This window comes from Heteronotia binoei, chromosome 2 (assembly GCF_032191835.1).
Source record: "Heteronotia binoei isolate CCM8104 ecotype False Entrance Well chromosome 2, APGP_CSIRO_Hbin_v1, whole genome shotgun sequence".
Taxonomy (NCBI): Eukaryota; Metazoa; Chordata; class Lepidosauria; order Squamata; family Gekkonidae; genus Heteronotia; species Heteronotia binoei.
The window spans coordinates 15,447,493-15,473,639 of NC_083224.1; the positions used below are offsets into that span (position 1 = coordinate 15,447,493).

Consider the following 26,147-nt stretch of genomic DNA (forward strand, 5'->3'; position numbering starts at 1 on the left):
CCTTCTGCAAGTCGAGCAGATGCTCTACCGGTTTGGTGTAGTGGTTAAGTGTGTGGACTCTTATCTGGGAGAACCGGGTTTGATTCCCCACTCCGCCACTTGCACCTGCTGGAATGGCCTTGGGTCAGCCATAGCTCTGGCAGAAGTTGTCCTTGAAAGGGCAGCTGCTGGGAAAGCTCTCTCCAGCCCCACCCACCTCACAGGGTGTCTGTTGTGAGGGAGGAAGGTAAAGGAGATTGTGAGCCGCTCTGAGACTCTTCGGAGTGGAGGGCGGGATATAAATCCAATATCTTCTATCTTCTTCTTCTTCTTCTTCTTCTTCTTCTTCTTCTTCTTCTTCTTCTTCTTCTTCTTCTTCTTCTTTTTCTTCTTCTTCTTCTTCCACTGAGCCATGGCCCATCCACACTGGTTTCGATTGATTTGCTACTGTTTTACTGCACCGGTCATTGTTTTACTGTTTTCCTTGTTTTAATGAGTTTACGTTGTCAGCCACCCTAAGCCCAACTGTGCAATAGAGCAGGATATAAATTAAATTTCTGACCAATTTCGCGTTCGGCTTACCCCACTGTCACTTTCCATTTCTCCGCGAAGAGTCCTTCGGATTTCCTGCTGTCTGCTCCGGAGCTGCAGGAAACACTGCGGTTTTTCTGGGGCAAACGGAAACTGGTTTTTAGCAGTTTCCGTTTGCTGCACAAAACCCGTGATGTTTCCTGCACCTCCGGAGCGGATAGTGGGAAATTCGAAAGACACTGCATGGAGAATCATAGAATCCTAGAGTTGGAAGGGACCTCTAGGGTCATCTAGTCCAACCCCCTGCACAATGCAGGAAACTCACACCTCCCCCTAAATTCACAGGATCTTCATTGCTGTCAGATGGTCCTCTAGCCTCTGTTGAAAAACCTCCAAGGAAGGAGAGCCCACCACCGCCCGAGGAAGCCTGTTCCACTAAGAAATCGCTCTAACAGTCAGGAGGTTCTTCCTAATGTTGAGTCGGAAACTCTTTTGATTTAATTTCAACCCATTGGTTCTGGTCCTACCTTCTGGGGCCACAGAAAACAATTCCACATCATCCTCTATATGACAGCCCTTCAAGTACTTGAAGATGGTGATCATATTACCTCTCAGACGTCTCTTCTCTGGGCTAAACAAGTCCAGTTCCTTCAACCTTTCTTCATAGGACTTGATCTCCAGATCCCTCACCATCTTCATCACCCTCCTCTGGACCTGTTCCAGCTTGTCTATATCCTTTTTAAACTGTGGTGCCCAAAACTGAACACAATATTCCAGGTGAGGTCTTACCAGAGCAGAATAAAGCGATACCATCACATCCCGTGATCTGGACACTATACTTATGTTGATACAGTCCAAAATTGCATTTGACTTTTTAGTCACCACATCACACTGTAGAGAGCCCTGTGGCGCAGAGTGTTAAAGCTGCAGTACTGCAGTCGGAACCCTCTGCTCACGACCTGAGTTCGATTCCAGCGGAAGCTGGTTCAGGTAGCCGGCTCAGGTTGACTCAGCCTTTCATCCTTCGGAGATTGGTAAAATGAGTCCCCAGCTTGCTGGGGGGAAAATTTTGATGTCTGGGGAAGGCAATGGCAAACCACCCCGTAAAAAGTCTGCCATGAAAACATTGCAAAAGTAACGTCACCCCAGAGTCGAAAACGACTGGCACTTGCACAGGGTGCTACCTTTACCTTTATCACACTGTAGACTCATGTTCAGCGTATGATCCACTAAGACCCCTAGATCCTTTTCGCACAGACTACCACTAAGACAAGTCTCCCCCATCCTATCACCGCGGATTGGATTTTCCCTACCTAAATGCAGAACTTGACATTTCTCCCTGTTCAGATTCATTTTATTGATTTTAGCCCAGTTTTCCAGCCTGTCACGGTCATCCTGTAATGTGGCAGTGGGGTAAGCTGAGTGCGAAAGCGGTTTCCCTTTTCTAGCGGACCGTAACGAATTCCATCCCTTCACCTGCAAAGGCTGATTATCGAGGCCCAGGAACTTTTTGTCTTTGCGGGGCTGCGTGCGCGGCTCATCGACGAGTCCCATTCCGTGGCATTCTGCCTGCCTCCACCCCAGGGCTTGCTTCCACGCTTTTGGGGGTTAAAAAGCCATGCAAGCCTGGCCCCTCGGCTCCCCCCCTTGCAACCTCCCGTATCAGTACAAATCAAAACAGACGAATGCCGTCAAACGCATCCCCGGCTGCATACATTTGCATGCCATGAATAGAAGATGAAGCGTCTGCCAGATCGCAAGGTGGCCCAGAAGGACAGAAATAACACAATCACTGGCTCCTGTTTGTTCCTCCGCACGGCTTCTCCCTCCGACCACGAATGCTCCTGCCTCGGCCACATCTGCTGCCGTGCTGACCGTATTCTTAAAAATCCAGACCCCTGGAAAGTCTTGTCCGATTGGTTTGTTACTGGATGCGTTGGCTTATGTTAGGGTGGCCAGCTTCCAGGTAGTGATAGATAACAGTCCTGTACACAGGGCTTTTTCTTTGCAGCAGGAACTCCTTTGCATATTAGACCGCACCCCCCCCCCCATGTAGCCAATCCTCCAGGAGCTTACAGTCTGTCATGGGTGCTGGGGACCCTGCAGAAGAAGCTGAGCCTGCAGAAGAAACTGTGCCCCTGCCTCCTGCTGGAGAAGATCCAAGCCCCCCTGCCTCGCCCACTCGGGTGGCTCGTGTGCGTGACCGCCTTCGTCAGGACCTCAGGGATCGGAGGAGGGCGGCACACTCACGAGAAAGATGCTCCCTGAGCCCTGAGTTCTAAAAGGATCCTGGCCCTTCTAGGAGTGAGGATGCTTGAGTCTCAGCAGGATCCTGGCTGCCTCTCTGAGCCAGCAATTAGCCCAAATGGGCAACAGACAGCAGAGGGCTATATAGCTGTGGGCTTTGGGAGGAGGCTTTGTGGAAGCAACTAATCACTTACCTGACGTTCTAGCATCCATGGCGGCTTTTGACTTTGGCTTCTGGACCCCCTGACTTTGGCTTTGACTTCTGGACCCCCTGACTTTGGCTTCTTAACCTCTGACCTGCGATACCTGGACTGTGATTCGGTTTTGGCGCCTTGGACCCTCTTTGCTCACCAGCTACAGACCTTGGACTGCCCCTGGACTTTGCCTGACCCGGCCCCAGCCCGTGACACAGTCGGCCCTGTAGCAGCTGAAATAGCGTAGATCCATGTGTAATTTATTCCTGTGGTTCCGAATAAGCATTCTGTGTACCATAAAACATTGAGGAAGTAGCATTGAAACTGCCTATCTACAAGGCTTTTTTTTTTGCAGCAGGAACTCCTTTGCATATTAGACCACACACCCCTGATGTAGCCAGTCCTTCAGGAGCTTACAGTAGACCCTGTTCTAAGAGCCCTGTAAGCTCTTGGAGGGTTGGCGACATCAAGGGGGTGTGGCCTAATATGCAAAGGAGTTCCGGCTACCAAAAAAAGCCCTGCCGGTCTGTAACCAGAAGGTGCGTCCATTTCGTCATCTCTTTGATGTTAGTTTTGGTTTTCGTCTGTGCGTGTGGAAGTGACTTTACCCGCTGAAGGAATGTTATTGGTACCTCTTGGACTGTTCAGTTGTCAAGGTTACTTGAACCGTAGGAGCGACCAAGCATCGCCGTCAGCGAAGCTCTGATATGGTGGAGGTGAACGGGGATTGTCACCCAGTTGTCAAGAGTGCCTCTTGCCATGATGTATGATTTGTAACTGGATGAGCTGTAACCTGTAGGAACCCTAAGGGTCCAGCTTGCCTGCTGTCTTTTTATTCTCCGACACTGCAGCACTGTGCGGGTAACCCATCATGTATCTTTCCACACTGCAACTAGACACTTTGAGTTGGCCAAGGTCATCTTATCTCATTCGCAGAGACACTTACAGCTTGCTTTGGTGCGTTTGCATTTGAGAGCCAGTTTGGTGTAGTGGTTAAGTGTGCGGACTCTCATTTGGGAGAACCGGGTTTGGTTCCCCACTCCTCCACTTGTACCTGCTAGCAGGGTCTTGGGTCAGCCATAGCTCTGGCAGAGGTTGTCCTTGAAAGGGCAGCTGCTGTGAGAGCCCTCTCAGCCCCACCCACCTTGCAGGGTGTCTGTTGTGGGGGAGGAAGGTAAAGGAGATTGTGAGCCGCTCTGAGACTCTTTGGAGTGGAGGGCGAGATATAAATCCAATATCTTCATCTACCTCACAGGGTGTCTGTTGTGGGGGAGGAAGAGAAAGGAGATTGTAGGCCGCTCTCTGTCCTTGAAAGGGCAGCTGATGGGAGAGCCCTCTCTAGCCCCACCCACCTCACAGGGTGTCTGTTGTGGGGGAGGAAGGGAAAGGAGATTGTGAGCCGCTCTGAGACTCTTCGGAGTGGAGGGCGAGATATAAATCCAATATCTTCATCTACCTCACAGGGTGTCTGTTGTGGGGGAGGAAGGGAAAGGAGATTGTGAGCTGCTCTGAGACTCTTTGGAGTGGAGGGCGGGATATAAATCCAATATCTTCATCTACCTCACAGGGAGTCTATTGTGGGGGAGGAAGGGAAAGGAGATTGTGAGCCACTCTGAGACTCTTCGGAGTGGAGGGTGGGATATAAATCCAATATCTTCTTCTTCTTTTTCTTCTAACGGGGACGTGTTAGATGAGCCCCGCTCTGAATGTGGCAGCCCCGCTGCTTCCAGGGAGCATGAGGGTCGAGAGGGAACAGGACACTGGGCTGAGGATAAGGGGAATGCGCCCTCAGAAGGGACCTCTTCTTCAGTTGGTGAGCGGGAATCCTTTCATGCCAAGGAACCATCCCTGGGCAGGGAGAGGGGGGAGGGTCTTGGTAGTTGGTGATTCGATCCTTAGGCAAGTAGACAGCTGGGTGGCAAAACCGCATGGTGACTTGCCTGCCTGGTGAGAAGGTAGCGGACATTACGCGTGTAGTAGATAGGCTGATAGACAGTGCTGGGGAGGAGCCACTGGTCGTGGTGCATGTAGGCACCAACGGTGTGGGGAAATGCAGTCGTGAGGTCCCGGAGGAAAAAATTAGGCTGCTAGGCGGGAGACTTAAGGACCTCCAAGGTAGCCTTCTCGGAAGTGCTACCTGTTCCACGTGCAGGGCAGGAGAGACAGGCACAAATTAGAAGTCTCAATGTGTGGATGAGACGATGGTGTAAGGAGGAAGGGTTTAAGTTTGTTAGGCACTGGGATGCTTTCTGGAACAAGTGGGAGCTGTACAAAAGAGACGGTCTCCACTTGTCCCCAGATGGAACCAGGCTGCTGGCGCTTAAAATCAAAAAGGTGGCAGAGCGGTTTTTAAACTAAATCTTGGGGGAAAGCCGACACTGTCTTGATGTTTTCAGAGAGTTACCTACCATGGCCCCAAGATCTCTCTCTTGGTCAGTCTCTACCAGTTCACACCCCATCAACTTGTATTTATAGTTAGGATTTTTGGCCCCAATGTGCATTACTTTGCACTTGGCCATGTTGAACCTCATTTATCATGTTGATGCCCGCTCGCCCAGCCTCGACAGATCCCTTTGGAGTGCCTCACAATCCTCTCTGATTCTTATCACCCTGAAAAATTTAGTGTCATCTGCAAACTTAGCCAGTTCCCTGCTTACTCCCAACTCCAAATCATTAATGAACAAGTTAAAGAGCATGGGACCCAGTACTGAGCCCTGCGGCACCCCACTGCTTACCGTCCTCCACTGAGAAAATTGCCCATTTATACTCACTCTCTGTTTCCTATTAATTAGCCAGTTTTTCATCCAACTTCACATCTGAGGTACTGTGAAGGTCTCTGGGATAGTTAAGAAATCCCTTTTCTAAATAAATAATTGCCAATAAAGACATCCTTCAAAGTGAGGCATCTAAAAATACTTACAGGGTAAATACCAGATAGATGCAAACTCTCAAACTTGAAGGTTTGAGGCTTCATTTCACCCTCTTCTTAGTACCCGGAGAGGCAGTCCGATCATGAGAGCGCCCTTCTGCCTCTTGCAGCTGTCAGCTTCTCAAGAAATAGTAATCCTTTCCCCACCGTATTCTATATTCCACAACAAAGAGGGAAAAAATCACCTTAAGCGTAAAGAGGGCTAGCTAGCATAATGCAATTTTTGCGTGACTTGAATTTCGCAACTGCAAGAACGCTCCTATGGAACTGTACGTACGTTTCCTTGGAACTGGGTGTAGTTGCACATTGTAAAAAGCCCATGCTATAGAAGTGAGGCAGTTGTTTTCTTGGGGCGCAAAAGACAACCTGGGTACCATTTGGAAGCACTTTGTGCATGCCCAAAAGTACTTGTTCTTCTAGGAATTCACTCTAACACTAAATACTTATATTCTGTTCTGTTCTATTTATACTATTAGCCACCCATGGCCCCCATCTGAGGATGGATCGGGGGCCATACAGAGGCTAAACAGATCTTTGAGAGCCCGTTTGGTGTAGTGGTTAAGTGTGCAGACTCTTATCTGGGAGAACCGGGTTTGATTCCCCACTCCTCCACCTGCACCTGCTGGGATGGCCTTGGGTCAGCCATAGCTCTCGCAGGAGTTGTCCTTGAAAGGGCAGCTGCTATAAGAGCTCTCTCAGCCCCACCCACCTCACAGGGAGATTGTAAAGGAGATTGTAAGCCGCTCTGAGACTCTGAGGTTCATCTGTTGTTGGGGGAGAAGATAAAGGAGATTGTGAGCCACTCTGAGATTCAGAGTGGAGGGCGGGACATAAATCCAAGATCTTCTTATCTTCTTCTTCTTCCCAAACCCCACCCTCTCCCAGATCCACCGCCAAAGTCTCCAGGTATTTTCCAATACAGACCTGGCAACTCTAATTGCGAGGGTTTTCCATGTTTCTAATTTCATTTTTAAAAAAACAAGCCCTTTGAGTCTAGCAATATGATAAGCTGGTCACTAATCATTGATCGGTGGAGAAAGAAAACATTTGCGGGGAATGCTTCCTTTAACAGTGCAGCTGCAGTTAAAGGGGAGGCAGCGATGGTTTTCTCTCTCCTCCCGGCTGCAGACGTGCTTCTTAGAGCCATAAAAATAGCTGAAGAAAAATGCTGATTTTTTTTTTTAAGCGTTTCTGCCCAACCCAGCCAACCACCTCATTGCAAACTGTGCTGTCCTCTCCCACGTGATGGCATCGCTTTACTCTGCTCTGGGAAGACCTCACCTGGAGTCTTGTGTTCAGTTTTGGGCACCACATTTTAAGAAGGATATAGGACTTCCGGGGTTGGAAACTGCCGAGCCGAACTGCTTCTCAGAAGGGGAGCAGGCTGGAACTTCTGTTTGGGGTAGTGGAAGGCAATCTAATGCCTACTGCCTACTTTTCTCAGTCAGAGATCAGTCCAAGATATGCACAGGAAACTGAGGAGATTTACTTTGGCTAAAAGGGAGTCCCGGTGGGGGGCTCCTTTGAGGGGGTCTCCGGAGACGAGTTGCATTTTCATCATCTGCAGACGAGTTGCATTTTCCAGTGTCATTTATTTGACATAAGCTCGACAGGATCCTAATCTTCTTTGATACTACTAAACATCTAAAGCTACACAAGACTGGTGTTGCTCTGGATAACTACAGAAAAGGTACAGATCACTATCTTTCATTCCGGGACTAATTAAAGTTAAACAAAATAAAATAAGAAGGTGGGAAATTGAAATCTAGAAAGCTTGGAAGAAGAAGGGGAGAAGGGGCGAAATCTGGACTTTGTAAATTTAAAGGACAGTGCTAAAAAGTGGAAAGGAATTTATTGTTTGGTCTACTTGCGGTTTTTGAGAAAAAGCCCCATCATCACAGAATTGCAGCTCCCACAGTCAATGCAGGAAATACGTCAAGTATCGTGAGATTTCTCTACCAGCGAAAACGGGATTTGGTGGCAAGTAAAGCAGGAAGCATTGGATGGAAAAGGGAAATCATCGAAGCAGCCAGCCTACTCTAGGCCTATAATATCATAGAAAAACATCGGCGGCCATTGCAAGGAGGCTAAAGTTTAAATAAAATTTTTAAAGTGTTCGGGACATTAAAAATTGGGGAGCCAACAGAGGTGACGATTATAAGGTAAATACTATTGGACATTATTGTTAATAACTATTTTAGAAGCCTCTAGAGAAAAAAGATATATATATTTTTTTTAAAGTGAGGCAGAAAGTCACGACCGCCATTTTGGAGAAAATAAAAACTTTAAAAATTAATATCTGAGCCCAGGAGGCTCTGAGGATGGTGAAATTAGTTTTATTGAAGAAAGCAAGCTTCACTCTTTTAAACCTGATAGCTGAAATTTAATTTGGTGAGGTCAAAATTTTCGGTGTTTTTACATGTCAGACCACAAGCAAACCTGTGCAAGGACTGCTACTGGAGAAAATGCAGGACCAATTAGATGCAATGGAAGCCAGGATAATGAAAGGGATGTAGGAGATGATAACTGCTTCCAAAAAAGAAATTAGAAAAGATATTGAAGAGCTAAAAAAAGATATAGAAGATCTCAGAAATGAGACTATGATAACATCAAAGAAAGTGCAAGAGATGGAAGGGAGAATGAAAGTACATGATTCCACCTTGTTAAAAATACAAGAAAAAGTGGCAATTCATGACTGCAAATTGATGGAGACCCAGATACGTCTGAGAGGAGTACCTGAGGATGAAGAAACTGATTTGAAAGAATATATAATAAAAATAATTGCAGAATTTTTGGAGGAAGATCCTGAAGGGACTAAAAATATATATGACTATATTTATAGAGTGAACTCACTTTATGCCAAAAAAAAATAATCTACCAAGAGATGTGGTTAAAAGATATATGACAAAAGAAATGGTGAGAAAGATCATGAATAAAAATTGTGAAAAGACATTGATAGTGGGAGGCAGCAGAGTAAAAATTATGAAGGAGTTGCCAAGACAAGTGATAAATGACAGAAGAGCATATAAGAGCATATAAGAAACTGACTGAAAAATTACGGGACAATAAAATGAGGTATAGATGGATAATACCTGAAGGTTTGAGCTTTGAACTGCAAGGAAAAAGGATTACAATTACAAACACACAGAAACTGCGTAGATTTTGTGAAGAACATAAAGAATTTGCACCATGATGGATTACAAATTATTATCTTGGAATGTAAATGGACTAAATTCACCACAAAAAAGAAAGGCAACATTTCATTGGATTAAAAAGCAAAATTGTAATATAATTTGTTTACAAGAGGTACATGGCTCCAGAAGGTAGGACCGGAACCAGTGGGTTGAAATTAAATCAAAAGTGTTTCTGGCTCAACATTAGGAAGAACTTCCTGACCGTCAGAGCGATTCCTCAGTGGAACAGGCTTCCTCGGGAGGTGGTGGGCTCTCCTTCCTTGGAGGTTTTTAAACAAAGGCTAGATGGCCATCTGACAGCAATGAAGATCCTGTGAACTTAGGGGGAGGTATTTGTGAGTTTCCAGCATTGTGCTGGGGTTTGAACTAGATGCCCTTGGAGGTCCCTTCCATGATTCTATGATTCTACAGTTTGCAGGGAGACTTTGGTTGGTGGCCACGACTGCACATCTCCATAAACAAAATGAGTAGTTCTAGAAGACCACCCCCAGCCTGGAGGGAAGATGTGCATATGTTGAAAGAAGCAAGCCAGTTTGAAAGCTCCTTGGCTTGCTCAAAACACTACTGTGTTTTGCAAGGGTGCCAGTCTCCAGGTGAAACCTGGAGATCATTCCCAAAAATATAACGTAAGGCCCAGAACATTAAGGCCAGTGCCTCTGGGAGAGAAAGTGTCCAGGAAAATGGACTGCACGCCTTGTAATCTTCAAATTTGATTCAAATATTCAGAGATCTCCAGCCTGGAGCTGGCATCCCAAAGTTCCGCTTACAGCTAATCTTTCTCTGCTAGAGAAAAGACCCTGCCTGTAAACTGGCCACGAGAGGACAATTTTGTAAACTTTTTAAAAAAATGGATGCCACCCCCTCACAAGTGACATTCCACTCTGCATTTTTAAAAGTGTGGTTTTTAGATTGTAGCTGCAGAATAAATACACCGGATAGTGTAAGACCGGTGCAGAGGGCAGGCACAGAAATCTGAAGGATGTGGACAGAATTGGAGTGGGTGCAGAGGAGAGTGACAGAGATGTTCACGGACCTGGAGACCACGCCCGAGGAAAGGCTGAGGGACTTGGGAAGGAAGGTTCAGTCTGGAGAAGAGGAGGTTGAGGGGGGACATGATTGCTCTCTATAAGCAGGGGAGGAATTCTAGCAGGAGCTCCTTTGCATATTAGGCCACACACCCCCTGATGTAGCCAATCCTCCAAGAGCTTACAAGGCTCTTTTTTGTAAGCTCTTGTAGCATTGGCTGCATCAGGGGTGTGTGGCCTAATATGCAAAGGAGCACCTGCTAGAATTCCACCCCCTTCTATGAGTATCTGAAGGGCTGTCACTTAGTGAAGGGCAGGGAGCTGTTCCTGTTGGCGGAGGAGAGGACTCGTAATAATGGGCTTAAATTAAGGGTCAGAAGGTATTGAGTGGATATTAGGAAAAAAACTACATTAAGAGTTGTTCAGCAGTGGAATCACTGCCCCCACATGAATGCTTGTCAGGATGAATGCTTGTCAGGGGTGTTCTAGGTTGATCCTGCATTGGGCGGGGGGTGGGAGTGGGGTGTCGGACTAGATGGCCTCTATCATGGCCCCTTCCAACTATGATTCTATGACATCAAGTAGAGCTTTTTTTTTGCAGTGGAAGCTCCTTTGCATATGAGGCCACACCCCTCTGATGCAGCCAATCCTCCTGGAGTTTACCATAGGCCTTGTACTAAAAGCCCTTTACGCTCCAGAAGGATTGGCTACCTCAGGGGGTGTGGCCTAATACGCAAAGGAGTTGCTGTCACAAAAGAAGCCCTGCGGTCAAGTATAAAGGCTCGACTGCTCAGATGCTCTGCAGTTAAGTTGTGAGTGCAGAAAAGGCCAGCGTCTGTCCTCTGGGGACCGGTTGTAATTCCATCCCGAGGTTGGCATCCGGACTCACCCGTCCGCTCGCCTGCCAACAGCCTCTTCCTGCTTCGCCTTGCATTAGAACACGATCTCCCTTGCCTGCGGCCACTGCCGCAAAATGTTCCTTTCTCTTAAAAGGCTGAAAACCACATCCTGGAGGATTTCAGGAACCACTCTCGGGTATTGTGTCAGAGTGAGAAATAAATCAATTAGCCTCCCCGCCACCCCCTCCCCACCGCTCAAGAATGCACATTTCGGGCTGAGTGGGCAACAAACGGACCCATCAGGTAAGCGGAAGGTGCGCTTTCATGTCATTTCGTCCAGATCTGCTTTGAAACGCTGGATGTGACGCTTGACCCCGAGGCATGCTAGGCCCTCTTTGACATCCAAGCACCAGATGCTGACCTGAGGCATCTCCTTCATGCTGGCTGCCTCTTGAAATTAGTGACTCCGCTGACACAGAAGAGGACACGTGAAGCTCCACGTCACAAGGCAGATGGCCTGAGAAGTGGAGGAGAAGGAAGCTGTCAATGAGCCGGAAAACTTCTGGGCTGAACTTAACAACCTTGACTCTATTTACGTGAAAAGCTTTCCGATGACATCGAGTGGCTGCTGCTTGGTGTAGTAATAGCACCCCTGGAAAAACCCAGGAAGGGCTGTGTATTGTACAGTGAGTTCAGCCAACTCTGAATCAAACCAAGAACACTTTATTGCAAGAAGAAACAGTCACAGAGAAACACAGGGATTAGGGCTGCCAAGTTCCCGGGCCAGGCGGGGGTTCTCCCGCTCTGGAGGTTCCCAACCCGCCAGCCCACATTGGGCCAGGGGTGGTGGGATCCTCCCCTGACATCACTGGCATGATGATGTCACCTGGAAGTGACATCATCGCACCGGCAACATCGCACGCTGGCTGCTCTAGGAGCATCCAGGAAAACTCAATGGTTTTCCTGGACACACTAGCAATCTGGGAGAAAACTCTATGGTACCATAGAGTTTTCCCTCCCAAATTGCTAGAGTGTCGGGGAAAACCATAGTTCTCCTGGACACTCCTAGAGCAGCTGGCACGCAACATCACCAGCGCAAGGCCACGGGGGACTTGGCAACCCTAACAAGCACAGAGAGAACTGTATGCAGTCTGGCCATGGCTAGCCACACACCCCTAGCAGGCGACAGTTACTCCTAGCGGCTCACCCCAGAATAATTCATTTGCATCTCTTTGTTACATGCTGTTATATGCCTAGCATCCTGATTGGCCAGTTCTTCCAGGCTTCAGGATCCTGGTTTGCAAGGAGTGCCTGCCTCAAACTCAGGCCCATTGATAGTGAACACAGCAAATACATAACACTGTGGCTCAGCAGGAGAGCGTCAACTTGGCGTGTAGAAGGTCCCAGGTGCAATCCCTGCCATCTCCTGGTAAAAGGATGAGGTGGCAGGTGATGTGAAAGTCCTCTACCTAAGATTGTAGAGAGTTGCCACCCATCCAAGTTTAAGATACTGACTTTGATGGGCCAAGGGTCATATCTGGTACGAGGCGGCTTCATGTGTTTGTTTCTCCTTGAGATCCTGGGCAGCCACTGCCAGTGAGAGCCAGTTTGGTGTAGTGGTTAAGTGTGCGGACTCTTATCTGGGAGAACTGGGTTTGATTCCCCACTCCTCCACTTGCACTTGCTGGAATGGCCTTGGGTCAGCCATAGCTCTGGCAGAGGTTGTCCTTTGGGTATAAACAATTTTATTGGTAACATATGGTAGCAAATCTATATCAATATCTTACAACTTAAAAACAAAAATTTATCTACCCCATATCTTACTTTTCTCCCACCCCTCCCCCCGTTATTTGACCCCCGCCAGTTTTATTTACTTAAAAACCCCCAACTATTAAAGGTACCCTTAACTATTAAAAAACCCAAAAGTTATATTCTTCTTTTAAAACTTAATCATTATCAAAAATTGTCCGATGTCCTTTTATTTTCTACTCTTTTTCTACATATCTTCTGAACTTCTTCCACTCCATCTTAAAAACTTCCAAATCATAGTCTCTTAATATTCTTGTTAATTTGTCCATTTCACTCCATGTCATAACTTTTATAATCCAATCCCATTTCTCTGGTATTTTTTCTTGCTTCCACAACTGCGCATACAATATCCTAGCGGCTGAGAGCAAGTACCAGATTAAAGTTCTGTCTTCTTTTGGAAATGTTTCCATTTGTAGTCCCCAGAGAAAAATTGAAGGTGGACCCATGGCGTCTTCTTCACATGGCCTTTTAACAATTCTTGTACAAGCATCTTTTTTGCGCTTAGCACTTAATTATGAGAACTGTGCTTCTCTTGAAAACATATGTGCTCAGCTGCTATGAATGGCTTTACATGGCTTTGGATGAATTACTGACTTTGTTATGAAGCTGTATTAACGAATTGGGAAAATATCACCATATTTAAAGATTTTTTTTTACTTAATTGCTAACGGTGACTTTGTTTTAACATCCAGGTGGTGGTTGGAGTTGTCCTGCAATTACAATTGGTTTCCAGGCAACAGATCAGTGCCCCTGGAGAAAACGGCCGCTCTGGAAACTGGACTCTATGGCATTATGCCTCACTGAAGTCGCTTCCCTACCCAAACTCCACCCTCTTGAGGCTCCATCCCCCACATCTCCAGGAATTTCCCAATCCAGAGCTGGCAACCCTACTTGTTTTCTAGCGGACCCTCTGAGTTTTGCCCTGTGATAATTCCGCCCCATTTTTAAAATCATTTTCCTCCTAAATAGGCCTCGCTCAGTGGTCAAGCAAGGTATTGTGCGTAAAAGCTGGCTATACGAAAGTGAAACGATCTGCAAGCTGATGTAAGACCACAAAAGCAAAAAATAAAAAATGCATGAGCACGTTTATGAGGTCTCCTTGAGTTTAGCCTTGTGCCACAATCAGACATATATGGGCTGAGTAATGCTGCTGTTGTGTGCACCATTTATGGTTTGTTGTTGTTGTTCAGTCGCACAGTCGAGTCCGACTCTTTGCGACCCCGTGGACCAAGTCACGCCAGGCCCTCCTGTCTTCCACCAACCTCTGAAGTCTGCTCAAATTCGTGTTTGTTACATCAGCCATTTCCTCTTTTGCCCTCCCCTTCTTCTTTGGCCTTCTGTCTTTCCCAGCATCAGGGTCTTCTCCAGGGAGTGCTCCCTTCTCATTGGGTGGCCAAAGTATTGGAGCTTCAACTTCAGCATCTGACTTTCCAGGGAACAGTCTGGGTTGATTTCCCTGAGGACTGACTGATTTGATCTTCTTGCAGTCCAAGGGACTCTCAAAGAGTCTTCTCCAGCACCACAGCTCGAAAGCCTCTATTCTTCTGCGCTCGGCCTTCCTCGTGGTCCATCTCTCACAGTCATACATTACCACTGGGAATACCATCGTTTTGACTATACAGACTTATTATTATACTGCCTAGGTTTGCCATAGCTGTCCTCCCAAGGAGCAAACTGTACTCAGGCTCTAATCAGTTGTTTGCACTTGTATTTTCTGGACCAAAACAAGCAGGCAGACAATAGCAACATTCCTTAGTGCACGAGCACACTTCTTCGGATTCCAGCACATCTTACTTCTGGTCGCAGAGCTTTATCGTGCTGTTTCACCAAAGCACGTATTCATGTAGGCGATGTAGGAGAAAGAAACACGCCAAAGTTGTGGCAAACCATTCTTGCTTCGAGCTATTTACCAGTTCTGGAGTAAAAACGTCCACACTGCACTAAATAATGCATTTGACATCTGGATTTTTGCTATTCTTACACAGTGACCCCGTCCCATGACCAGAAGATTAGAAGAAGAAGAATTGCAGATTTATACCCTGCCCTTCTCTCTGAATCAGAGGCTCTGAATCTCAGAGCGGCTCACAATCTCCTTTATCTTCTCCCCCCCACAACAGACACCCTGTGAGGTGGGTGGGGCCGAGAGGGCTCTCACAGCAACTGCCCTTTCAAGGACAGAGAGCGGCCTACAATCTCCTTTCCCTTCCTCCCCCACAACAGACACCCTGTGAGGTGGGTGGGGCTGAGAGGGCACTCACAGCAGCTGCCCTTTCAAGGACAGAGAGCGGCCTACAATCTCCTTTCCCTTCCTCCCCCACAACAGGCACCCTGTGAGGCGGGTGGGGCTGAGAGGGCTCTCACAGCAGCTGCCCTTTCAAGGACAACCTCTGCCAGAGCTATGGCTGACCCAAGACCATTCCGGCAGCTGCAAGTGGAGGAGTGGGGAATCAAACCCCGGTTCTCTCAGATAAGAGTCCGCACACTTAACCACTACACCAAACTGGCTCTCTGATACACTATTCTAAAAGGGACATACATTGGAATACTGTGGATGTATAGCTATACTTGGTGAAAGCGGGATTAGCGTTGTGGTCTAGGCAGAGGTCAGGCTGCGTTCTGTTTTTGAACATATATGTGAACATATGAAGCTGCCTTAGACTGAAACAGACCCTGGGTCCTTCAAAGTTAGTATTGTCTACTCAGACTGGCAGCGGCTCTCCAGGGTCTCAAGCGGAGGTTTTTCACGCCTACTTGCCAGGACCCTTTTTAGTTGGAGATGCCAGGGATTGAACCTGGGACCTGCTTACCAAGCAGATGCTCTACCACTGAGCCACCGTCCCTCCCCCAACCACTAGGAATACCGCTCGGGTCATGTTGTGGAGGCAGGCAACTGCAAACCACCTCTGGGTGTCTCTTGCCTTGAGAACCCTACCTAGTCACTGTAAGTCAGCTGTGGAAAGGAAAGGTCCCCTGTGCAAGCACCAGTCGTTTCCAACTCTGGGGTGACGTTGCTTTCACAATGTTTTCACGGCAGACTTTTTACGGGATGGTTTGCCATTGCCTTCCCCAGTCCTCTACGCTTCCTCCCCAGCAAGCTGGGGACTCCTCTTTACCAACCTCGGAAGGATGGAAGGCTGAGTCAAACTTGGGCCGGCTACCTGAATCCAGCTTCCACCGGAATCGAACTCAGGTCGTGAGCAGAGTTCAGACCACAGTACTGCAGTACTGCTGCTTTACCACTCTGCGCCACAGGGCCGCTGTGACTTAATGGCGAAACAAACAAACAAACCCCAAACCCTCCAGGTACACCAGGAAGGACAATTGGCAACGGCTTCCCATAGTGTTGCCATGTCCAATTCAAGAAATATCTGGGGACTTTGGGGGTGGAGCCAGGAGACATTGGGGTGGAGCCAAGATTAAGGCTGTGACAAGCATAATTGAACTCCAAAGGGAGTTCTGGCCATCACATTTAAAGGGATGGCACCTTTTCAATGCCTTCCTTCCATAGGAAATAATGGATAGGGGCACCTTCTTTTGGGGCTCATAGAATTGGACCCCCTGGTCCAATCGTTTTGAAACTTGGGGGATATTTTGGGGAGAGGCACTAGATGCTGTACTGAAAATTTGGTGCCTCTACCTCAAAAAACAGCCCCCCCAGAGCCCCAGATACCTGCGAATCAATTCTCCATGATTTTCTATGGGAATAAATCTCCATAGGGAATAACAGAGTTCCCAGCAGACATTCCCCTCCCCTCCCCCCGCTTTCTGATGACCCTGAAGCGGGGGGAGGGCTTCCAAACCAGGGGATCCCCTGCCCCCACCTGGGGATTGGCAACCCTAGCTTCCCAGCACACACCGTCTCCGATCCAGCAGCAAGGAGGAAATGCATGCAGAAGCAAGCTTGTCGGCGTCTATGCAACCTTGCCTAGTTTATTTCTCATCCTTCCAGGGTGTTATGTATGAGAGTCAATGTCGTCGTCAACGGTGTCCCTGCCTGGTTCATTGGAGCCATACGGACTGAGCTTGGGGACTTGGGAACCATGGGCAGTAGGACCCAAATCTCAGCTGCCCTGCTCCAATCACAGGCCGCCTGTTGGTTTGAACGACCCAATAACCTGCTAGCGTGGGAGCCTAGTGTGGTATATAGTTGGTCCAGTGGGCCCCATTCTCCAGTCTTGTTAGCGCAGCCGCCTACCATGCTGCACTCAATAAAGAGCTTGCTACCGCTACCACCTAGCCTCCTCAATGCCTAAGAACCCACTATATTATATAGAGGGCTTGAATTCAGCAGGAGCTCACAGGAGCACAGCTCCTGAACCTCCAGCCAGAGTCTGCAATGGGGAGTTCTCTCCCTGCTGCACACAGATCCCGGGAGGAGGGGGGGGGGCATATGCAAATGAGATATGCTTAGCTCCTGCACCTTTTCCCCCCTACAAAATGACCCCTGCGGCCTTCCATACCTGAGTTTCAGAATCCAGGAAGGGGAGAAGGAAGGAGGAATTATTAGGAAGGGAACTGAAAACAAATCAGCCAGTATCGTATCGCCCCTGTATAAATCGATGGTGCGGCCTCATTTGGAATACTGTGTACAATTCTGGTCACCGCACCTCAAAAAGGATATTATAGCACTGGAAAAAGTGCAGAAAAGGGCAACTAGAATGATTAAAGGGTTGGAACACTTTCCCTATGAAGAAAGGTTAAAACGCTTGGGGCTCTTTAGCTTGGAGAAACGTCGACTGTGGGGTGACGTGATAGAGGTTGACAAGATTATGCACGGGATGGAGAAAGGAGAGAAAGAAGTCCTTTTCTCCCTTTCTCACAATGCAAGAACTTGTGGGCGTTCGATGAAATTGCTGAGCCGTCCGGTTGAAACGGATAAAAGGAAGTCCTTCTTCACCCAAAGGGGGATTAACACGTGGAATTCACTGCCGCAGGAGGTGGTGGCAGCTACAAGCATAGCCAGCTTCAAGAGGGGATTGGATCAACATACGGAGCAGAGGTCCATCAGCGGCTATTAGCCACAGTATATGTGTGTGTGTGTGTGTGTGTGTATACACACACATACATTGGCCACTGTGTGACGCAGAGTGTTGGACTGGATGGGCCACTGGCCTGATCCAACATGGCTTCTCTTATGTTCTTACGAGCGCTGCATCTCACCCTGTTTTACTGAAGGCCCTTTCATCCAAACGGTAGCTCTGTGCAGCCCCAGAGCTCTAACCAGGCGCTTCTTCCGCCAAGGGCAGCTTCTGCGCCGCCCTCATTGGCTGGAGGCACATACGCACATGCAGTCGGAGGCACACGCAGGGCGAGCAACACGTGGGTGGGGCGCTCGGCTCCTTACCGCTCTCTGCCGTCCAGGGGTCCTAGCGTGAACCGCTTCGCGCGCGGTAGGCTCGGAAGAACCCGTGGCTCCCGCAGCAACCTCTTCCAACCCCCCAAGCGGCCCCGTGGCGCAGCGTGGTAAAGCAGAACCGTGATCGGAACGCTCCGCTCGCGGGCCGGGTTCGATCCCGGCGGAAGCTGGGTTCAGGTCGCCGGCTCGAGGTTGGCTCAGCCTTCCATCCTTCCGAGGTCGGTCAAAGGAGTCCTCGGCTTGTTGCGTAAAAGCGTAAAAGACTGGGGAAGGCCATGGCGAACCACCCCGTCCAAAGGTCTGCCGTGAAAGCAACATCACCGCAGAGTCGGAAACGGCTGGTGCTTGCGCAGGAGACCTTGCCTTTCCTTTTTTTTTCTCTCCCTCCCCATTGAGCTGAAATGCACCCCCCCCCCCCAGGCCAGACCTCCACGCCATGTGCCCAAGGAGACCGGCACCCCGCCTTCCGTCTTCTACAGAGGTTCCCCCTTTCCCCCGGTTTGGGCTCCCGGATCATCCCGCCAGGCGGGATCTCACGACCAAGGGCTTCTCCATAAACAGGTGCACAAGACCCGGGGAGGTTCTGGCGGTTCGGGAGTCAGCGAGAGATCCCACAGACACACACCCCCCGCCGCCGCCGTGCGCCCAGCCTTGGCTCTCCAGACTGTCCAAGGGTGATGTCACCCCTTAAAGTTCATCCAGAGAACCGGGGCGGGGGCCACGGGGTGGGGGGGGGGGAGAGAGAGAAAGCCGCCAGCCGCCGCCTCCTTTTCTCCCTGCCTACTCCGCCCTCCCCCTCCCCCCAAAAAGGTGTAGTAAGCTCTGGTCCAATTCCCAACCCTCGGAACTGCAGAGCGCGCTCGCCTGCATTGGAGCCGCAGCGTGCCTTGGGGCGGCTTTTCTTGCCTCTGCTTGCAAGCCCCCTTGCCCGCGCTGGGCTCAGAGATCGCCTCTCCCGCTGAGGTTGAGAAACGTGTTTGGAGGGGGTGTGGGGGTGTGTGTGTGTGGGTGTGTGTCAGCGAGAGACAGAGAGAGAGAGGCGCGCGCGTCCCTGCTCTTAGCTTCCTCCCCCTCCCCCAACACCTTCCCCCTTTCCTGGTCCCTGCAGATCTCTGCCACTCGGGGGCCCCTAGTTCTAATCCCAACCGCTTTGCGCTCTCGGTAGGCTTTGCTTCCCAAACCTCTCTGCTCGAATCCTGGCTGCTCAGAGCCTCGGAGAGAAGCTGCCGGAGATTTCTCTCCCTCCCTCCCTCCCTTTGCACGCATGGACCGCTGCTCCATGGCTGGAAAGGACCGCCGAGGGCTTCAGGATCTGCTTTCCTAAAAGAAGCGCCGACCCAGGTAAAAGGCAAGCTTGCCTCTTCTTAAGTTTGGGCTGGGGGAGTCGCGCTGTCTCCTGGATGGAGGCGCGGGGGAGATGGAGAGGGGGTGGGGGGACATAGCCTTCTCCTAGAATGCAGGATCCCCCCCCCCCCTTTGGCTGTTCAGAAAAAAACCGCTTCCTTCCCCTCCCCCCCTGCATTTCCCAGACTGCATGATCATTTACCTGCCCCGGGTTCCAGAGCTGCTCTTTTGGAGGAAGGTTGTGTGAGACGGCCTTGGGGGCAGGGAGGAGAGGAAGGCGAAGGGGTCTTGCAATTAAAAAAAAAGGGGGGGGAAGGGGTTTGGCCCAGATGCGTTTGCAGCCTCGTCCCTTTGTGCGGAGGGGCGTGGGATGCGATGGCCGCCTGAAAACCCCAGCTGGGGAGAAAAAGCGAAAACCGCCTCCTGCCTTTCTGGGAAGTGCATGGGAATGTGCGGCGCTAAGCCACGAGCGTTTCCCACCGTGGAAATGCTGCATTCGACCTGTTTCGAAAGGCTTACCCCCCGCCTCCCTTGCGCATAACGGTGCCAGGAAAAAACGAGGGGATCTTTCTGAACTCTGTGTCTTCTCCTTCCCCCGTCCTGCCCCTCGCCAGCTCCACAGCTGCCTCCTTGTTCCTGTCTTCTCCTCGCAGTCGAGATGGACCCGCTGTTTCTCAGCCAGGCGGAGGGAGTCTTGGACTGGAAGACCTTGGTCAACGACTCGTCCCTCTGGAACCTCAGCCTGGACAACTGGTTCCACAATGGGACAGCCGATGGCTTCCTGCCCCTGGGCATCAAGGTCACCATTGTGGTCGTCTACTCTATCGTCTGCATCATTGGGCTGGTGGGCAACTGCTCGGTCATGTACGTGATCATCAGGTAAGCCCCCCCCCCACATGTGAATGGCTGCGCCCCCATGGATAGCAACCTTCTCCAGGTGTTCTTTGGGGGTGTTCTTTGGAGGATGGATGGGCTAAAAATGGGATGGATGGATGGATGAATGGAGGGGTGGAAGGTGTTGAATCTCAAGAAGGTGTTCCTAAGTTGATTCCTAACGCTGTATCTCTGGAGCCCCCGTCTCGGTAATAAGGTTCAGACTTGGCCCTCCGGAAGCAGTGGTAATGATGAGAAATTCTGAGCCTGTGCAGAGAGCCAGTTTGGTGTAGTGGTTAAGTGCACAGACTCTTTACTGAGAGAACCAGGTTTGATTCCCCACTCCTCCACTTGCAGCTGCAGGAATAGCCTTGGGTCATCCATCGCTCTCGCGGAGCCCCACCTACCACAAAGGGTGTTTGTTGTGGGGGAGGAAGATAAAGGAGATTGTGAGCCACTCTGAGTGGAGGGCAGAATATAAATCCAATGCCGTCTTCTTCTCCTCCTCCTCCTTCTCCAGCCTTTGCAGAAAGCCAGTTTGGTGTAGTGGTTAAGTGCACAGACTCTTTACTGGGAGAACCAGGTTTGATTCCCCACTCCTCTACTTGCACCTGCTGGAATGGCCTTGGGTCAGCCATAGCTCTCACAGAGCCCCACCTACCTCAAAGGGTGTTTGTTGTGGGGGAGGAAGATAAAGGAGATTGTGAGGCACTCTGAGTGGAGGGTGGAATATAAATCCAACATCGTCTTCTTCTTCACGTGTGGAATGCACCTCAATGCTTCAATTCTGTTTTTAAAAAAAGACTTCTGGTTATCAAAGATTTCAGGTTTTCATGGCTGGTAACATCATTAGGGTTTGTAGAATCTTTCGGCTCAAGTGCTTCTGGTTAATTCTATGACTCTTATCCTATTGCATGTTTAAAAAAAAATTTCCTGTTCCGTCCTGTTGATTGGATTGATTTGTTCTGTGCAATCTGCTTGAAACCTCAGTAAGAAAGGCAATAACACCTATAGAAAGAAAGAAATTCCCACACAGCCATGAAGCTGACTGGGTGACCCTCAAACCAGACACACTGTCTCAGCTCAACTCAACTCCCAGAGTTGTTCCGAGGGTGGAAAAGGAAAGGGAGAACCGTGGAACAACTCCTGGAGTTCTTTGGAGGATGGATGGCCTACAAATGGGATGGATGCATCAGTGGTTGGGTGAACAGACAGACGGATAGATGGATGAACAAACAGACAGGGGGAGGGGCTGTGGCATGCAGAAGACCCCAGGTTCAATCCCTGGCATCTCCAGTTTAAAGGATCAGGTATATGGCATGTGAAAGACCTCAGTGGCTCAGTGGCATGCAGAAGGTCCCAGGTTCAATCCCCGGCATCTCCAGTTTAAAGGATCACGTAGATGGGATCTGAAAGACCTCAGTGACTCAATGGCAGAGCCTCTGCTTGGCATGCAGAAGGTCCCAGGTTCAATCCCCAGCATCTCCAGTTTAAAGGATCAGGTAGAGGGTGTCCGAAAGACCTTAGTGACTCAATGGAAGAGCCTCTGCTTGGCATGCAGAAGGTCCCAGGTTGGCATGCAGAAGGTCCCCAGCATCTCCAGTTAAAAAAAAAAAAAATCAAGTAGCGGGTAATGCAGAAAGTCTCTGTCTGAGATCCATGAGAGCTGCTGCTAGTCTGAGTAGAGAAAATTTCAGGGGCCAAGTCTCTGTCTGGGATCCATGAGAGCTGCTGCTAGTCTGAGTAGAGAAAACTTCAGGGGCCAACGGTCTGATTCAGTATAAGGCAGCTTCTTGTAGTCACTTAACAGACAAATAGATCAAGATAGATCAAGGGAGAGGAAACGGTATCTCAGCAATTAGAAGAGGACCCAACACAGGAGGAGGGTTCCTGGAAAAATGTAACCCAAAGGAGAAAGAAAATCAGGAGATGTTCTGAGCCCCTACTGCTCAGCAATAGGTTCCAGGATCTCCCCACAGTAACTGATTCTGAGCCATTGGAACAAGGGCTACTTCCCCAGCCTCCACGAAGCTTGAAGAAAGTTTCTCAGGATCCTGTGGATAAGAAGCCTGGAGCTTCTGCTCCCCAATATAGGAAGAGGAAAGTGGTGGTGATTGGAGACTCCTCGCTCAGAGTGGTGAAGCCCAAAGGGTGCCGACCGGACGTCATCCCGAGAGGTCTGCTGTCTGTCGGGTGCACGCATCCAGCACGTGACCGAAAAGACTGGAAGACTTATAAAGGAAGTACTTCTTCACCCAAAGGGTGATTAACATGTGGAATTCACTGCCACAGGAGGTGGTGGCGGCCACAAGCATAGCCACCTTCAAGAGGGGTTTAGATAAAAATATGGAGCAGAGGTCCATCAGTGGCTATTAGCCACAGTGTGTGTGTGTATATATATATATAAATTTTTTGGCCACTGTGTGACACAGAGTGTTGGACTGGATGGGCCATTGGCCTGATCTAACATGGCTTCTCTTATGTTCTTATGACTTATCAAGCCCACGGATTACTATCCTTTCGTGCTGATCCACGTGGGAACGAACGATACTGCCCGTCATAGCCCTGAACGTATTAGAAAAGACTACGTGGCTCTTGGTCAGAAGGTGAAGGAGCTGGGTGGACAGGTTGCGTTCTCATCATTGCTTCCTGTTGAAGGCCATGGCTTAGGACGAGAAAGACGAATACTTCAAATAAATGACTGGCTATGTCGATGGTGTCGTCAGGAAAGATTCGGATTTCTGGATCATGGCTTACACTTTCGAGATGGTGGTCTTCTATCAGGAGATGGTTTGCACCTTACAGCGGTAGGGAAAAGGGTGTTTGATAACAGCCTTGCTAACCTAATAAGGAGGGCTTTAAACTAAATTGTATGGGGGAGCGAGATAATAATTCAAAGCCTCGTATGATGTCAGAAACCGGGGATAAGAACATTAAATATTTGCAAAGAGTGGTGCATACGCTAGGTAATGTTAACTTGCAGGCTTGTACGGAAACTAAACCCTCGGGATGCATAAAATATGGATTCCGATGTCTCTAATGCACAGAGTATGGGAAACAAACAGGAGGAACTGGAAGTCCTAATAAAGGAAGGAGTCTATGACATAATAGGCCTTACTGAAACTTGGGTGGGATGACACTCACAACTGGAATATTAGGATTCAGGGGTACAACTTATTTAAAAGGGACAGGCAAATGAGAAAGGGCGGAGGCGTAGCAGTATATGTGAAGGAGGTATCTACTTGTGAGGAAATATGTGAATCTGAGCATGGCAGCTCAGTTGAGAGTCTCTGGGTAAAAATAAAATTAGTAAGAAATAACAGTGATATTATTGTGGGGGTCTGCTATAGACCACCAAGTCAGGCAGAGGATTTGGATGAGATACTTCTTCAGCAGATTGCAAATTTCTCCAAGAGAAGGGATACAGTGATCATGGGAGATTTTAATTACCCGGACATCTGTTGGAAGTCCAACTCTGCTAAAAATGAAAAGTCAAATAGATTCCTGACTTGTCTTGCTAACATATTCCTTTTGCAGAAAGTGAGGAAGGAAACAAGGGGATCTGCTATCTTGGATTTGATTCTCACCAACAAGGAATATTTGATTGAAGAAGTTGAAATAGTGGGCACCCTGGGCAGTAGTGACCATGTGATTTTGGAATTTGCAGTTTTAGGGAAGGGAAAAGCTATAAGTAGTCAGACTTATAGGTTGGACTTCAGAAAGGCAAACTTCGATGAACTTAGAACTATGCTGGGCAAAATCCCATGGTCAGAAATACTTAGGAGGAAGGGGGTTCAGGAGGGGTGTGAGTTTCTTAAAAGCGAAATACTGAAAGCACAATCACAGACGATTCCTATGAGAAGACGATTCCCTATGAAGAAAGGTTGAAACGTTGGAGGCATGAGATAAGAAAATCCCTTTACAGAGTTTGGATGGAAATTAGGAAATTTTACTCTTATACCCCACTATGGATCTCACCAATTGAGGCTCATACTCATCCCAACATCTACGACTGGAACAAATTAATTGATTACCAAAGTCTATTAGATAAACAAAACAATCTAAGAATGGAAGAAATGACTTCAACAGATTGGTGGCTGAAGTGTCAAATACAATCCTGTTACCAAAAAGATAAAGAAAGAGGATTCCCTAAGAAACTGAATGACCTCGATCAAATTATTCAGACAGACCAAAAGTTAATTTCTAAAATATATGAATGGTTACTGAGAGAAAAAATGCAGGAGGAAGTGGTCAAAGAATCATGGATAAAATGGCTAAGAGACATTGACCTTAATATGAGTTTAGATGACTGGGAGAAAATCTGGAAACGGAATATAAAGCTAACCTTGCTGGCCCTGTACAAAGAAAACCTATACAAAATGATCTATCGCTGGTATCTAACACCTGATCGCCTAGCCAAAATATATCCCAGCTATTCCAACAAATGCTGGAAATGTAAAAAGACTAAAGGCTCATTAATCCATATTTGGTGGAGATGTGAGTATGCTAAAAAATACTGGGCATTAATTAATACTTGGGCCCAAAAAATCCTAAAAGTTAAGATACCTCATTCACCGGAACTATATCTTTTAAATGTGTGTAAAGAAGATTTTCCCCTCAAAACAATGAAGATACTAATGTATATTGTTACCACCGCGAGAATATTATTTGCTAAATACTGGAAAGCACCCCAAACCCCCTCCAGGGAAGAATTTATGGTTAAACTTATTGAGGCTGCAGAATTAGATCTTATGACTACTAGAATAAGAAATGGGAACTTGTTGAAATGTAAAGAGAGTTGGGAACCAATTTACTGTTGGGTTAAAAGTAAGGGATTGACATGGGAATAACAGAAAAGGAAATAGTGTGTCTCTGATCACACCCGGAGTGACTGAGAGTATGTAAGGGAGGTGGAGGGAAGTATGATGTGTGACTTATATGATATGCTTATGTGTCGCTGTTATCTTTTTCTCTTTTGGTGTGCTTTCGTGTATTGTTTGTCTTTTGTTTATTTCCACTTGGGTGCAATAAACTTTATTATCCAAAAAAAAAAAAAAAAAAGAAGAAAGGTTGAAACGCTTAGGACTCTTTAGCTTGGAGGAACATCGACTGTGGGGTGACATGATAGAGGTTTACAAGATAATGCATGGGATGGAGAAAGTAGAGAAAGAGGTACTTTTCTCCCTTTCTCACAATACAAGAACTCGTGGGCATTCGATGAAATTGCTGAGCAGACAGGTTAAAACTGATAAAAGGAAGTACTTCTTCACCCAAAGGGTGATTAACGTGTGGAATTCACTGCCACAGGAGGTGGTGGCGGCCACAAGCATGGACAGCTTCAAGAGGGGGTTAGATAAAAATATGGAGCAGAGGTCCATCAGTGGCTATTAGCCACAGTGTGTGTGTGTGTATATATAATTTTTTTTTTGGCCACTGTGTGACACAGAGTGTTGGACTGGATGGGCCATTGGCCTGATCCAACATGGCTTCTCTTATGTTCTTAGAAGAAAAAATGGAAAAAGCCTAAAGAAGCCGAAGTGGCTCCATAAACAGCTGTCTAAAGAGAAATAAAAAAGACTCCTTTAGGAATTGGAAGGAGGGCCTTATAACCAAGGATGAATATAAAGAAATCACCAGTGCTTATAGAGAAAAAGTTAGGAAAACTAAAGCTCAGTATGAGCTTAGGCTGGCCAAAGATGCTAAATACAACACAAAAGGGTTCTTTTCTTATGTTGGTGTAAAACAAATTTTATTAATGCACAACATATTGCTACTATACTCTAAAAAAAAAAAAGAATAAAGACATTACGTTATAAGAACAATACAT

General features: G+C 48.0%; 1 protein-coding gene across 1 annotated transcript in view; it reads left to right on the top strand.

The window, feature by feature from the left end:
- Nucleotides 1-20,095: 20,095 nt before the first annotated feature.
- OPRL1 (opioid related nociceptin receptor 1) overlaps nt 20,096-26,147 on the top strand; it is a 40,880-nt gene continuing 34,828 nt past the window's right edge. Inside the window, exon 1 of the mRNA XM_060230607.1 lies at nt 20,096-20,326. Coding sequence (XP_060086590.1) covers nt 20,106-20,326 — 221 coding nt within the window. The 5' untranslated portion in view covers nt 20,096-20,105. The remainder of the gene's footprint in view (nt 20,327-26,147) is intronic.